The 16954-nt window shown below is 30.7% G+C and overlaps 1 protein-coding gene across 1 annotated transcript; it reads right to left on the bottom strand.

Moving 5' to 3' along the window:
* Window positions 1-15315: 15315 nt before the first annotated feature.
* LOC112517447 (protein LURP-one-related 12-like) lies at window positions 15316-16095 on the bottom strand. Its single transcript, XM_025124881.1, has 2 exons — window positions 15868-16095; window positions 15316-15782 (listed from the first exon to the last, which is right to left on the bottom strand). Exons 1-2 carry the CDS (start codon window positions 16093-16095, stop codon window positions 15399-15401), a joined length of 612 nt encoding a protein of 203 aa, XP_024980649.1. The 3' UTR covers window positions 15316-15398.
* Between the last annotated feature and the right edge of the window lie 859 nt (window positions 16096-16954).

Here is a 16954-nt window from a genome sequence, read left to right on the forward strand (position 1 = left end):
CATTTCAGCTACTTCGGAGTCTTGGTGTGTATATTAGACAGTTGATCCACAACACTACATCGGTGACCATCTGTCTTCACATCGGCTAGCCTTCGATTTTGCCAATGGCTTAAAGTATGTACCAAGACACCAACTTACAAAGAACCAATAACTACTAAGTGTTGCTAAGGTAGAGGAACAGATCAGTGGGTCATCACCAAATCAATAGGTGACCAAACAAATATAAAAGAGCAAATTGCATTAAAAAATAACATGCTTTAACTTGATTCGTATTTTGAGTAACGTATTTTTAAAACTTCTATTTTGATACATAAGATGTAAAATTTTAAACATTTAAGTAGCCGAATAACCGGTTGAAGCATTAATTATTTCTTCTAATAAACCACAATATATAAAAACTAATTTAGATTAAGATATCCATGTCAGCAAATAATACTGAGTTGAATACCAAATCATTCGCCACATCAGCATGGTAATCAATTAATGCTTCAATCGGTTACCCGAATACTTAAATGTTTAAAACTTTACATCTTATGTATCAAAATAGAAGTTTTAAAAATACGTTACTCAAAACAGGAATCAAGTTAAAATATGTTACTTTTTAATGCAATTTGCCCAATATAAAAAAAACAAACATGTGTGATAAGAAGTGAAGAAATTGATACAGAGATGATGAATTTTGAATATCATTTTTCACCCATTAAAAAGTGGAACAACATCGATGATATGTTTTAAAACTTTTGATATGTTTTCAATCTGTTTTACAGCAACCCGAACCCAAAATCACCTTGAAAGACAAAGACCAAATCCCCGACACCAGGATCCACCACCGTTGTCACAGTCCAAGAAAGTGAAACGACGTCAAGTATTGAAAATTTATCAGATTCAATCTACTCCGCGTTAATAAACAGAGTTTGACAATAGAGAAAGTGACGGTTGACGCCATTAATATTTTTTGGATTTTCTTCTATTATCCCCTTTCTTTTAAGGGAAAATTGCATGAAAAAGTAACGTATTTTAACTTGATTCCTATTTTGGGTAACGTACTTTCAAAACTTTCATTTTGATACCTAAGATGTAAAGTTTTAAACATTTTAGTACCTGGGTAACCCCGTGAAGACTAATTTTAGACTAAAAAAAAGACTAATTTTAGATTTAAAAAAATCCACGTCATTGACCACGTCAGCAAATAATACCGAGTTGGATACCACATCACTAGTCACATCAGCATGATAATCGGTTAATACTTCAACCAGTTACACGGGAACTTAAATATTTAAAATTTTACATCTTAGGTACCAAAATGAAAGTTTTGAAAGTACGTTACCCAAAATAAGAATCAAGTTAAAGTACGTTACTTTTTCATGCAATTTACCCTTCTTTTAAATAGAACTTGTGTGTACATGAATCGATGTTGATATGAAGAAGTAGAAACTAGTGTTGTCGGAGATGGCAGGCATAAATGTTGTGAGCCATGATGTGTGTGGGGGTGAGATGATGGTAAAAGTGACGAAAGGGGGAGAGAGGTTGGAATAACATTATATATATATATATATATATGTTTTTTCTTTTGATATTTATATAGAGAGAGAAACGGAACAAAATACTCTTATGTGCGAAGTACGTGAGGGCGCTAAACAGCCGAAAAGTGAACCACGTTACACAAATGGACGTAACCCAGAAGAAATTATATACTCTAGGGAGTAATTTGTAATAGATGGAATTGATGGAACAAAATTCAGAAAACTATAAAACCTAAGAGATGAAAATGTAACATGTCTCTTTTCCATATTTCAATATATATATCTATATTTATACTATCTATAAAATATTTGACAAAAACTCTTAAAAACAATTTTTTACGCATAAAGTACTGTTTATTGATGCGTATTACTTAAAATTCAAGATTACAAGTAAATTATGCATAAGTACAACTTATTAAAGGCTCATGTTTGAATTTGTGTAACTAACTACAAATAAATATAATCAAATACATGATAAACATCTTAATTTTAAATATAAAATATCTAAAATAAAATTAGGTTAATTATTGAGTTCTAACAGAATACTTAATTATTTTATTTATAAAAAATTATATTATCAAAACTAAACTAAATTGCTTTGTTAATTAAATTATAATTACAAAAATTGAATTAAAGAAATTACACAAAACAATAATTTTTAAATAGTTAATTTGATATTAATATTATATATTATTTTTAAAATTTTACGATATTTATAATTTATATTTTATTTAAAAATAAAAACATTATCGTTTTTCTCAAAACCACATAAAACCGTATTATATCGATATAGATAATGAACCCATTTTTTATACATGAAGTACTGTTTATTGATGCACATTACTTAAAATTCAAGATCACAAGTAAATTATACGTAAGTACAATTTATTAAAGATTTATGTTTGAATTATTGTAACTAATTGCAGATAAAAATAAACAAATAAAAAATAAATAATTTCTTTTAAATATAAAAAATCTCAGATATAACAAGAATAATTATTGAAATCTAACAAAATATTTAATTATTATCTTTATAAAAATTATATTACTAAACCAAAAAAAATGAATTAATATTAACCTTGAATTAAATTATTATAAAAAGAAATNTTAATTATTATCTTTATAAAATATATTTAACAATAAAAAATAAATTAATTCGTTATTAACCTTGAATTAAATTATTATAAAAAGAAATTACACGAAAGAATGAGAACTTTTAAATAGTTAATTTGATACTAATTTCAATATATTTTTTTTAAACTTTTATGATATCTTAAAATGTATACTTTATTCAAAAATAAAAACATTGTCGTTTTTTAAAACCACATAAAATCGTATTATAACATCGATGGAGACAGATAATAAAACAAAGCAATAAAATCAATATGTATCTCGCTGTATTACGCAATTACCTTTCTAGTATACAATAATGATGATCCTCTCATCTTACAAATACAAAGGTGGTCATTTATGTTCACTAATAATTAGGCCCCTCTTTCCTTAGAAGGATTATTGAAGCTGGCTTTTATTAATAATATAGACATGTCGAGTCTAACATGACGTACTCTACGTGAACAACTTTCTATGGAATATAAAAGAGAAATTGCATGAAAAAATAACATGCTTTAACTTGATTCCTATTTTGAGTAACGTATTTTTAAAACTTCTATTTTGATACATAAGATGTAAAATTTTAAACATTTAAATAGCCGAATAACCGGTTGAATCATTAATTATTTCTTCTAATAAACCACAATATATAAAAAACTAATTTTAGATTAAGATATTCATGTCAGCAAATAATACTGAGTTGGATATCACATCAGCATGGTAACCGATTAATGCTTTGATAGGTTACCCGAGTACTTAAATGTTTAAAACTTTACATGTTATATACCAAAATAGAAGTTTTAAAAGTACGTTACTCAAAACAGGAATCAAGTTAAAATATATTACTTTTTTTATGCAATTTGCCCAATATAAAAAAAACAAACATGTGTGATAAAAAATGAAGAAATTGATACAGAGATGATGAACTTTGAATATCATTTTTCACCCATTAAAAAGTGGAACAACATCGATGATATGTTTTAAACCTTTTGATACGTTTTCAACCCGTTTTACAGCAACCCGAACCCAAAATCACCTTGAAAGACAAAGACCAAATCCTCGACACCAAGATCCACCACCGTTGTCACGGTCCAAGAAAGTGAAACGACGTCAAATATTGGAAATTGATCAGATTCAATCTACTCCGCGTTAATAAACAGAGTTTGACAAATAGAAAGTGACAGTTGACGCCATTAATGATTTTTTGGATTTTCTTCTATTATCTCCTTTCTTTTAAATAGAACTTGTGTTTACAACCCTTCTAAAAGAATCGAACATATGTACTCTTTCGTGTTTCACACGGCTGCATTAATCATTCATTCTCTACTGACCGAGTCATGACTCATTACCATCCAACCAAATTTCCAATTTATCTTTCGGAACCAAAAAAATGCTTATCGTTACATAGATTTGTGTTTTGTTCTGGAGTGCGTAATATTCAATGCATAATTCATATCTTTGGGGAAGCATGAATTTTTCTGACCTCTTAAAAAAGACTGAACGCCACCAATTAGGGGTGCTCATGGGTTGGGTTGGGTTGATCGGCTTGAAGACATTTGAACAACTCAATCCAATGCTTGCAGTTTGAAAAATCTTAACCCCCCAACCCAACCCAAATCATACGGGTTGGTTGGGTTGATACTTTGGTACATTAAAATATATTCTTCTAACATTGAATATGTTATTTCTCTACCCATAATTTTATTTTCATCATCAACAATTTGATACAACTTATTCATATTTTTTACGTATATCACATTCAGTTAACTTTCTCAATTTACATATATATATGTTCACAGTTACTGAACATATATACGAATGCATTATATATAGAGATGTGAATAAATTGAAAATATTTTTACATGAAGAGTGTAATTGTCTAATGTATATATTAACAGAAATTCAACAATCATATTAAATCCAAGAAATAAAAGGATATCGGGTTGAGTTAAGTTCAAATAATATCAACTCAATATCTATGGTTTGAAAATTTTATAACTCAATTAGACATCGGGTATAAATTAGATTAGGTTGGTCAGATTTTTGAACACCCCTACTACCAATAACAAGTATTACTTAAAAAATCAAATCCTTACAGAATATTATTATTCTTCTAAAGTCAAAGATTTATTCACCGAATTAAATAATTATGACGTATTTAAATACATAATTTATTTACCCATTTTATCATGTTTATTTTAAATTAGGATTATTTTAGAAGGTATAAGAATAGAATAAAATAAATAAAGATACTAAAAATAGAATATTTAGATTTTCAAGAACATTCAACGAGAGCATGGAGGATTTAATACACGATATTTTTAATTCATAAATAATTTTTCATCTTAAATAATTAATTTATCATGATTTTATTTTTTTTACACCTTTTTTTATATGTATTTTTTATATAGTTTTGTGATATTTGATTAATTAAATATGTAGCCTCTATGATTATTTTCGTATTTAAATTGGAAATAATAATTAATTATTAAAAAAAATAGACATGGCACCCAATTAAATTAGTTAAAGTAACGATACCGATAGAGCTCGATAACGAGACCGTATGCTTTTAATAACGACATATATTTTAGATGATAGATTGTTATTTAGATAATTGATAAATTTGATTACTCTGACTTCAAATTGCAATTTTGGTCTTTGTGTTTAGGCATGGGAATTGGTCCCGACCCGTCGGGGAACCCGGTCCACCCGTCCCAGTCGGGGACGGGGATTCCCCGTTAAACCGGGTTTCGGGGACGGGGACGGAGATCCCTGTTTGGCTCAAACCGGGGATGAGAACGGGTATCACACTCCCCGCCCCGCCACGTACCGTACCCGTATAAATATAAAAAAGTAAAATATTTATAGGGTTGTCTCCTGATCTCATCGTCCGAAACAAAAAAGAATATTTACACATGATTTAACAAAAATGTACTAATAGTGACCACCACTAGACATCTTCATGGCCATCAAACCTAAGACCACTTACATATTACCAACCATAAAATGGTCCAACCACCATTAAAACTACATGCTTGTTGATGATGGTCCCCTCACTTATAAAACCATAATCAACCATACAAAATTTGTAAGTTGTACTTCCCATTTAATCTTTAAAATATATCACACATACCATTTATCGCTAACAGCTTATTACTGACAGCTTTCAGCTAATTTGACAGGTTATTACTGACAGCCTTCAGTTTTTAGATTATCGCTGACACCTTCAGCTAATCTGACAGGTTATTGCTGACATCCTTCAACTAATCTGACAGGTTATTGCTGACACTCTTCAGCTTGTGTTTTCAGCTTATCGTGACAGCTTTCAACTATCACTGAAGAGACAGCTTTCAACTTATCGCTGACAGCTTATCGTGACAGCTTTCAGCTATCACTTGCTGATGTTGTCAATGAATTTTGTAAGACGAGTTTTGTTGGTTAATATGCCGGCTATAAAAGGTTTTTTTTTTGCCAAAAATATGTCTATATTTGTTCAAAATAACACATTTAATTTTATTCTMGGGTTAACTTCATTTTAACTAATTATTGATATAGTTTCATTTCTAAATTCAAGGCTGAAGAGTCATTTTTCAGGTTTATTCTTCAGGGTTATTTTAAGAGTACAAGTCTGAAGTAGCATCGTACTTTTGATGATCATTCATATCTGTAAGATAAGTTCCTGGCATGATTTAATTTTTTCAAATTACACCCCGTGTAATACACGAGATCAAATATATATATATATATATATATATATATATATAGTAGAGCTCAAACAAGAACACCTTCATTTTACCATAACGTAAGAACACTATTTTTTACTATAGACAATCACTATGTGATATTATTATTATGTCACATATGATACACATGTGATAGTAAAATAACATGTTAAAATTGTTTAGTTTAAATTGGAAGGGTATAGTTGGTCTCATTATCGTTATCCTTATTAGGTGCCATGTCTATTTTTTTTTAATAATTATTATTTCCAATTTAAATACAAATGTGTACGTATGAAAATAATCATAGAGGCTAAATATTTAATTAATCAAATATTACAAAACTATATAAAAAAATACATATAAAAAAATAAAAATAAAATCACCATAAATTAATTATTTATAAACTTAAAATATCGTGGATTAAATCCTCCATGCTCTCGTTGAATGTTCTTGAAAATCTAAAGATTCTATTTTTAGTATCTTTATTTTTTTAATTCTATTTTTAATAATCGTAATTTAAAATAAACACGATAAATAATTATGTATTTAAATATATCATAATTATTTAATTTGGTGAATATATCTTTGACTTTAGAAGAATAATAATAGTATTCTGTAAGGATTTGATTTTTTTAGTAATACTATGTTATGGTAGTAGAGGTGCTCAAAAACCCGATCAATCTGATTAACCCAATCCAACTCAACGCGAAATAACTAAACCCGAAGCAACCTGATGTCTAATCGAGTTGTAAATTTTTTAAACCGTAGGTATTGGATTGATATTGCGTTACTATTATTTGAACTCAACCCAACCAGATGAACTCGATATCCTTTTATTTCTTGAATTTAATATGATTGTTGAATTTCTATTAATATATACATCAGACAATTATACATATTTTCAATCTATTCACATCTTTATATAACGCATTCATATATATGTTCAGTAACTGTGAACATATATATGTAAATCGAGAAAATTAATTAAATATGATATACGTAAAATATATGGGTAAGTTGTATCAAATGACTGATGATGAAAAAGAAAATTACGAGTAAATAAATAACGTATTCAAGATTAGAAAAATATTTTAATTTACCAAAGTATCAACCCGACTAATCCATATGGTTTGGGTTGAGTTCGGCTGCATTTTGGTTTGTATTGGTTAGATTAAGATTTTTTAAACCGTAAACATTAAATTAGATTTTTTAAATGTCTTCAACCCAATCAACCAAACCATGAAGGTAAAATAAACAGTTTGTGTTTAGGGGTGGAGTAATAAATAATGAAGCATATATTTGAGGGTATTATGGTCAAAAAAAGTAGGAAAGCAGGCACCCACTTATCTCATGAGGCTTGCCTTTTGCCACGTCCGTACTCCATAGTAACATTTTTGTCCTAATTTTATTATTTATTTGCATTATCATCTTTTCAACATTCGTACACCAATAAATAATATTTTAATTTTAATTAATTTTTTTAGAGAATGTTTAAAGAACCGTTTATCAAACACTTATTTGGTAAGTGCTTACCGGTAAAATCTAATACTACCATTTACTTATCCGGTAAGTTTTTAGTTCAACAAAACGGTATCGTATATGACAATTTATCCGGTAAGCGCTTACCGTGGTAAGAGTCGTCACCCTCACTTACCAGGTAAGACTCTTGGTCTTTGGCTCTTTCTTATTGGGTAAGATAATATGACTTGGTGTTCACTTACCCAAGTAAGCGTTTGGTAAACGGCCCCTAAAATGTCTAAGTTATTAAATAAAATATATATTATAAAAATGGATTTTATAGAATCAAAATTATAAAACGTTCTATCTGAAAGTGTTATAATAGGTTTATACGATGTTTTTGATGTTTTAACAAACTTTTAAAAGAAATGTTGTATAAATTAGATTTTTTTTGGATAACTATGGATTTTCAGGTCAGTTTACGCGTACTGATTAACCACTTGAAAGACCACAAATTTTCTGGAGTCATTGCAGGTGAACCTCTATCCTCGAACATGGGGTAGATGACATATTCCACTACATTCCCCCCACTGCACCATAACCCAAGTGACGCTTTTGAGAAATGTCCAATACTTTTTCAAATAATGTCATATTAAATAGCTAATACGACAGTTTATTTTAAAAGTTTTTAAAAAATTATCAAAACGCCTAAAAACGTCTTATAAATCTATTGTAACATTTTTTAAATAGAACGTTTTTTAGTTTGATTCTATAAATTAAGTTTTATATCATACAAACCATAAGGTTGTGCCTGATTGGTTTGAGCTTGGCTCCAAAGGTCAAAAGTATCAGGAGATCTCGGGTTCAAATCCAAGGAAAAATAAAAATCCCCTTGTAGCCATGGAGGTTCAAATGCGATGACTCTGAGCTATCTGTAAAACATGTAGTCGCTCTGGGATTAGTCGGCTCGCATAACGAGTTGGTTAATAATTTTTTTTATATCATACATGTATTTTAAAGATTTATAAACCCACTTTTATTAGAATCACATGTGAATAGACCTCAAACCTTAAGATTTTCCTAATAAATTAAAATATCTTCAATACAAAGATCATATAAGGTTACATTATGTGTCATTGAATATGACAACACCCATGAACAATCGTGTCATCCTTTTGTCATCCAATGAATTTTCATTTTGATTTTGATTTTGCTTTTGGAATATAAAAACAAATTAGATTGTGGTTTATACGGTTTCGTTCATGTAGTTTTGAAATTACAAGATAATTATCGTGGTCTGAAACACATTTAGAGTTAGTTCTGCTCTTTGACGGGAGTTAAAACAGTCTGTTAGATGAGGGGTGTTTTTTGTTTTTTTTAAATTTATTTGTCTTTTATATGATCAAAATCGATTTTATGATTTTTGGTTCATGTGGTTTTTGACAGGGTAAAAGACAAAAAATCGATAAAATGACGAAAATGCTTCTTATTTAACGGTTGTTAGAGGAAGAGATCACATCCTGAACCACGAGGGTTGTCATGTAATTTCGAAATTGTAAAAGAAAAACTGTTATTGTTGACAAACAACCTCTGGACTAAATTTGTAGTTTACTCTAAATTATATCATGGATCTGGTCCATGGCCCATGTGGTATGCTGGTTTTGTGTTCTTGTGTTCGAATTTCATTTATTATAAAAATCCCATGTGAAATACATTTTCTTGTCTTGTTCTTTCATACTAACAGTTTGACAACTACCGATCTGAACCACCACTGACCAGCTCCATCTGAACCACCGCAGACCACCATCGATCTGAACCACTGCCGCCACCGTCCATCTGAACCAACGTTGACCACCGCCATCTGAACCGCTGCAGACCACCACCGATCTGAACCACCGTGGATTTAGTAACGTCGTTTGGCTTATGGTTATATTTGAGTTGTGTATTTTATATTGTTTTACATATTAAATAATTATTTCATTAAAGTACATTTAGTATTTAACAAAATAAAATTTTCACAAAGGACATTTTGGTCATTTACCAATATTTCGTTCTAATTCCAAAGCTACATTTTGTGAACTAAAAAGACAAATTTCAATTTCTTAACAGATTCCATTCCAATGTCTGTCAACCAAACAGGTGGTCAAACCTGACAAGTGACAACATTTCATTCAAATTTCTTCAAAGTCAAATTACTTTAACAAATTTCATTCCATAAAAAAATATTCTGCGAACCAAACGCCACCTTATGGTCGACAAACCCTGAAGGTTTTTCAATATAAACTTCCTCTAGAAGTTTTTCATTTAGGAAAACGCTCTTTATGTCGATTTGATAGACTTTGAAGTCCTTATGGACAACATAGGCTAGAAAGAATTGAATTGCTTTAAGTCTAGCCACTGGTGCAAAAGCTTCATACTAACGGTTATAATGGCAATTTGTTCATCTTACACTTGAAATATGACGTTGCAATATGTAACAACATGTATTATTATAATTTTCTTAATTCTTAGGTCAACTGAACCTGTTGAATATCATTAGCATTAGAGAGAGGTGAAAAAGATGAAAAGTAAGAAGCACTGTATAAACAAATTAAGAAGCAAAAAGATGATCAAACCCTAAAATTCATTCTGGTTCATTAAGTAAACAAAGCTTTTGATAGTACAAACATAAAATGTAGCCAACTTGTACATAATCGTCAACGATAAAACGAACAGTCCAAAATCTTTAATTAAACGATATCATTTATCACTTTCAGTAAAGAATAAACAATTTCTAGACATCGATTGTGCCACTGAATCCAAACAGAGAAATTTTCCGGAATCAGAATTCAAATTGATTAAGGTTGTGCCTCTGAATCTGATCAATATCGTGCTTTTGAATCCAACTGATATCTGGTGGGATCAAAACTTAGGGATAAAAAAACATAGAGAGAGAGAGAGAGAGAGAGAACGAGAAGATAAATTCTGGCATTAGGGTTTTGTTTTGTTTTTTTCAAATAAGGGTTTTTTCCCTTGCACTTAACGAAGGGGATTGGAGTTAAGGAGATGATCAAAACTGAAACAAAATGCATATCACAAGGGGTCTTTTGCAACCAACGAAGTTTAGGGATGTGAGACAAAAAAACAAGAATACCACATGAACAGAAACCATATATATATATATATGGTTGGGTTCATGTGAGACCAATCTGTTTTCATTAGACTCGTAAGACAACTGTTTTACTTTTGAAACTTCACAGTAAAACGTTGTGAAGGTAAAAAAAGCCGAACCTTCATAGTTTTATGCGATGAAGGTTCAAGTGTAAATTTTTTGTCTCACGAGTCTCACGAAAATAGGCTGGTCTCACGTGATCTCAAGTCTCTCTCTCTCTCTCTCTATATATATATATATAGAGAGAGAGAGAGAGAGAGACTTGGGATAATGTGAAACCAAGGGTTTTTCGTGAGTCCCGTAAGACCAATTCTCAACCCTTGAATTAGATTTACAATCTGAACATTTATAATCACAAAATTGCCACGAGACTTCTCAAAAATCACAAAATTGCCACCGTGCAATTTTAGACCATTTGATCATTAGCTTATAAAGTTGATCAATGAACATAAATTGATCTTAGGAGTCTCACGAAAAACCTTTGGTCTCACGCGAACCCAACTATATATATATATATATATATAGGTGGTTTTTATTTGAACGCTCCCCTACATATAACACACACACATATATATATATATATATAGACTTGGAATCATGTGAGACCAAGGGTTTTTCGTGAGACCCGTAACACCAATTCTTAACCCTTGGATTAGATCTATATATATATAGGTTAAAGAAAGAAAAAATATATAGGTCAAAAATACCCCTACAAGTTTAAAGTTTAATGCTAAATTTTAACCATTGGATCATTAGATTATAAAATTGATCAATGAACAAAAATTGGTCTTACGGGTCTCACGAAAAACCATTGATCTTACGTGAACCCAACCATATATATATATATATATATATATTAAATTGATATATATATATATATATATATATATCAATTTAATATATTATTGAGTAAATTACATAAATCGTCCATATAGTCACTCAAACGCTATCATTTACCGTTACCATTTCAAAATTATACATTCACACTCATTGTTTGTGAAAAGTGTCTGGAGGTCCCAGATTCAAATCAAATTAAGTATAAAAATCCTTTTGTGACCACGTAGGTTCAAATACGGTGACTCCGAACAACCCGTAAACCAGGTGGTCGTCATGTGATTAGTCGTTGGTTTGATAAATATCCAGGTTAATAAAAAAAAGCTGGTTTACCATTTAGAATTAAATTATTTTATCCAAATGTCGACTTGTGATGACGTTTAAATAATGAAACTCTTTTTTTATTTTTTAATATATATATATATTATATATATATATATATATATATATATATATATTATCAAAATCAATTAAGTCGCTTTGTTTTTGTCATCTCATTTTCGTCCTATTCGAGACTCAAAAATTACAAAACATTTCTCTATTTAAAAAAAACGTAGGTGGTGTCTGTTTTTTTAATAGATGTTAAAATTTGAAGTTTTATTTCATTTGTTTGTTTTTGTAAATCGATAAATGTTTGTATTTGTTTAAATTGTCTATTTTACCCATTAGAAAATTATAACGTTGAATTTATAGATAAATTTATATAATTGCACATATTTATTCATCATCATTACTAAATTTACATTTAAATTATATAATTAACATTAATTTAAAGGGAAATATGCCATTAACAGTATTTAACACATTTAAGTCTAATTAAATAAACATCAATTGAGAGAGATGAGGTTGAGTTTGGTAATTAAGAGAAATGATCGATTAAGATTAATCAATTGAGAAACGTCGTTACTAAGTGTCTAGAGAAGAATATGAGGGAAATAAGAGGTCGGTTTACCTCTTACCAGATAAGAGAACTAAGACAAATGTCTCTGAAAAATTGGAAAAAACAAACAGTCTGAATGACCATACATTTTAACGAATTAGATATAAGAGGTTGATAAACGTTTTTTTGAGAAAACAAATAAAGCCTTATTACCAAAATCAGTTCCCTTTTTATATACGAATTGACTCAGAATCGGGTTTCGAAACTCATTCATATTCATAATGTATTCGTTTTTATCATCTTGTCTTGTCTTCGTCGTATACAAGCCTTAACGAAAAGTTAAAAAACTTTTTTTTTTTTTTGGAACAGTCTTATCAAAATCAATTCATTCGTCTATAGTTACAGATTCATTTCAAATCAAAATCGGGTTTCGAAAATCACATTCATATTTATAACGTATTTGTTTTTGTCGTCTCATTTTCGCCATATACGAGCCTGATGAAGAATATGAAATTTCTATTTGAAAGCACTAGAAGGGTACCCGCGCAATGCAGCGAGATACATTTTGATTTTAATATTTTATTTTATTCTTTATCTCAGTCGATGTTATAGTATGGTCTTATGTGATTTTTGAAAAGACGATGATGTTTTTATTTTTGAATAAAATATAAACTTGAAAATATCATAAAAATTGAACAAAAATATATCGATAATAGTATCAAATTAACTATTTAAAATTTATATTTTTTTGTGTAATTTTTTAATTCAATTTTTAATTTAGGTTCAATAACGAAATAATTTATATTTGGTTTAATAATATAATTTTCTTATAAGATAATAATTTATTTATTTTGTTAGAACTCAATGATTATCCTAATTATATTTTAGATTTTTTATATTTTAAAATGAGATGTTTATTCTCTATTTGATTATGTTTATCCGTCAATTAGTTACACGAACTCAAACATGGAGCTTTAATAAGTTGTACTTATATATAATTTACTTGAAATCTTTTTTTTCCAAGTAATATGCATCAATAAACAGTACTTTATGCATAAAAAAATGGTTTTTTTAAGAATTTTTGTCAAATGTTTTTTAATATAGTCTAGATATTATCAGAATTAATTCACTTTTTTAAGTTATGGGTTCGTTTCAATTCTAAATCGGGATTCAAAAATTGCATTCATATTCATATTGTCTTCGCGTTGTCATCTTATTTCCGTACAATACTCGTCAAAAGATGTTCTCATTACAACAATATCGGGTTTATAGGACGCCAACAATATTTAAGTGTCTTAATAGACTACTATATAGGACTTAAGTATATGTGATCAAACAATAAAACGTCTTATCTTTATGTGATGGAATAGGTTTGTAGAACGTTTTTTGGTATTTTAGGACAATTTTAAATTAAATCATCGTATTAACTATCTTATATGCCACTTTTGAAAAGTGTCATATAAACACATCTTTTTATAAGACATTTTTTTAAATAGTATCCCATAAAGCAGCTAATACGACGCTTTATTTTAAAATTTTGTTAAAAAAACTTGTTACGACGTCCAAAAGGTTATATAAACCTATTGCAAACTTTTCAGATATGACGGTTTGTTATTTGATCATATAACATGTTTGGCCTATAAAACTGTCTATTTAGAAACTTAAGGGTCCTTACTAAGCGCTTAACCGGGTAAGCGCTTACTAAATCATGTTACTTTACTTGATGAATATGGTAAGGACCAAAAATTTTACCTGGTAAGAGGGAGACAAAGACCGAAAGTCTTACCCGATAAGTGAAGACAATGACTCTTACTATGGTATATATACGCTTACGGATAAATTGTTGCATATACGATGTCGTTTTGGTGGACTAAAGTCTTACCCGGTAAGTAACCGGTAGTGTTAAACTTTACAAGTAATCGTTTACCGGATAAGTGTTTGGTAAACGGCCCCTTAGGGTTTGTTTATTAAATACTTACCGGATAAGTTTACGAGGTCACATATCTTACCAGATGAATTTAGCGAGGGCCGAGAATCTTACACGATAAGAGTGATGATAATGATGAGGAGTCTTACTATACCAGATAAACCCTTACCAGATAAATTGTTGCATACGATACCGTTTTGATGGACTACAATCTTACCTGGTAAAGTAAGTTAAGAGTGTTGACTTTTTTTCGTAGACGCCTACCAGGTAAGTATTTAGTAAACAACCCTTCAGACAATTTTAGCGTCCTATAAACATAATTTCATGGTAAGAGTTTACAAACACTCTACTGAAACAAAAAAACATAAAAATCTGTTGTCCCAAAATTTCCAGAGAATTTTTCGAATCCACCAATCATATAGCAAGAGCTTACCTGGACGTTTATCATGTCATTTACCTTACCAGATGAATATAGCAAGGACCGAGAATCGTACCCGATAAGAGTGATGATGATAAGGATGAGAAGTCTTACCCGATAAACTCTTATCAGATAAGTCGTTGCATACGATACTGTTTTGAATGACTATAATCTTACCTGATAAAATAAGCTACAGTTTGTACCAAAATTTACAGATAATTTTTCAAATCCACCAATCATATAAATACACGTAAACAAAAAAGGTTTGAGTGGAAATTTAAAACATAACATATGAAATTTAGGAACCATATTTTATCTTAGAGAAAATAAGTGCATGTATTTATGTTGGTCAAAATGGCAGCAGTTAAGTCGAAGTCAATGTCGTCGTTGATCGACATCACCGTCGCCGCCATTATCGTCGTTGGTCTGATCAAGAACCAGAACCAGTCCCATGGCGAACGCAGCATCGAATCCCGCCTTCAATGTCAGCCAGAATACGTCTTTCCCAAGCTTCATGTTCGTCGAAGAATCCACTTTGCGTCTCATCTCCGCCATTGTTTCCTTTTCCGAATCATATATCGTACAGTTCCGATGACCAAAAGACCCTTCAATCACGTACTCCTCCGTCCGACCACCGAAAACCTCCACCGTCACGTTCGACCGCCCTATCATCGACGATCTCTTCGCGCTAAATATCGGCTTCTCACCTTCTTTTCTCTCACCTAGAAACCCTTCCCACCGTTGGTGTAGACTCGGCCTCTGTTGATCGATCAGTTTATCGTCACCGTTAACGGAACCCTAAATTCAATCGGAAAAACTAAAACTTGCAATAAATTAAACGAACCTTGCGGCGGACGGTGAGGACGCAACGGCCGGAGGGATCCATGAGGACGAGTTCTCCGGCGTCATGAGCGTCGGGGCCGTATGAGTCGACTCTGAAGACGATTTGAGCGTTGGTGTCATAAACAGTGAATCCATCGCCGGCGAAGAAGAGAGACGTTTTCATAACAGTGAGATGGGTTTCCTTCTCGTACACGAAGCGTTCTTCCACGATAACTCCGCCACCTTTCATTTTGGATGACCGATGGATGCAAACCTTAGCGATGAATAGGTTGAGATCTGTTGGTCGAGTGGAAGGTGAATTATAGAGAGAGAAGGGGGAGGATGATCATGGGAATAGGGATATCTTATATATAGGAGTTTTAAATGTAACATCATCTCATAAACTATATATATAAACCAATCATATCATATTCATTTATTATTATTATCAAAGCTTCTAGATCAAGAAATATTAATGAAACTCAAGATCTATTAGAATAAATATATAATTTGTATAAGCTAATCATTTAATGGTCTAAAGTTGTACGGTGGCAATTTTGTGATTGTTGATAACTCTCGTAGCAATCTTGTGATTATGAATGTTCATATTGTATATCTAATCTAAGAGTTGAAAATTGATCTTACGGGTCTCATAAAAAAACTTTGGTCTCACACATGATCACAAGTATATATATATATATATATATATATGTATGTGTGTGTGTGTATGTATGTATGTATGTATATATGTATGTATGTATGTATGTTCATCGGAACAGTTTTGCAAAATGACTCAAAACAAAACGGTTTACAAACGTAGTTGTTTGATAAGGGACCTACGACGTGTAACTCAGTTTGATCCCCTCATCCCACGTTAACCTTAGCCGTTGAATGAGGCAAAAAAAAATTCTTTTAAATTGGTGGCTTTTGAGGTAGGCATGAGGAAAGGCCCTGTCTCGGCTCGGGACRGGATTCCTTGCTAAACCGGGTCCTTGGGACGGTAACAGGCAACCCTATTTGGCTCAAAGCAGGGATGAGGTCGGGGACAAGTATTGCACTCCCCGCCCTTTCTCTACTCGTGTGTGTGTGTGTGTATATATATATATATA

The sequence above is a fragment of the Cynara cardunculus genome (genome assembly GCF_001531365.2).
Source record: "Cynara cardunculus var. scolymus isolate 2C chromosome LG 8, CcrdV1, whole genome shotgun sequence".
Taxonomy (NCBI): Eukaryota; Viridiplantae; Streptophyta; class Magnoliopsida; order Asterales; family Asteraceae; genus Cynara; species Cynara cardunculus.

Excerpts from the sequence above, each read along its gene's own strand:
- LOC112517447 (XM_025124881.1), bottom strand. The coding sequence starts at position 16,095 with ATGAAAGGTGGCGGAGTTATCGTGGAAGAACGCTTCGTGTACGAGAAG. Across the intron at positions 15,783-15,867 it reads TCCTCACCGTCCGCCGCAAG|AGGCCGAGTCTACACCAACG; the intron begins GTTCGTTTAATT and ends ATCGATCAACAG.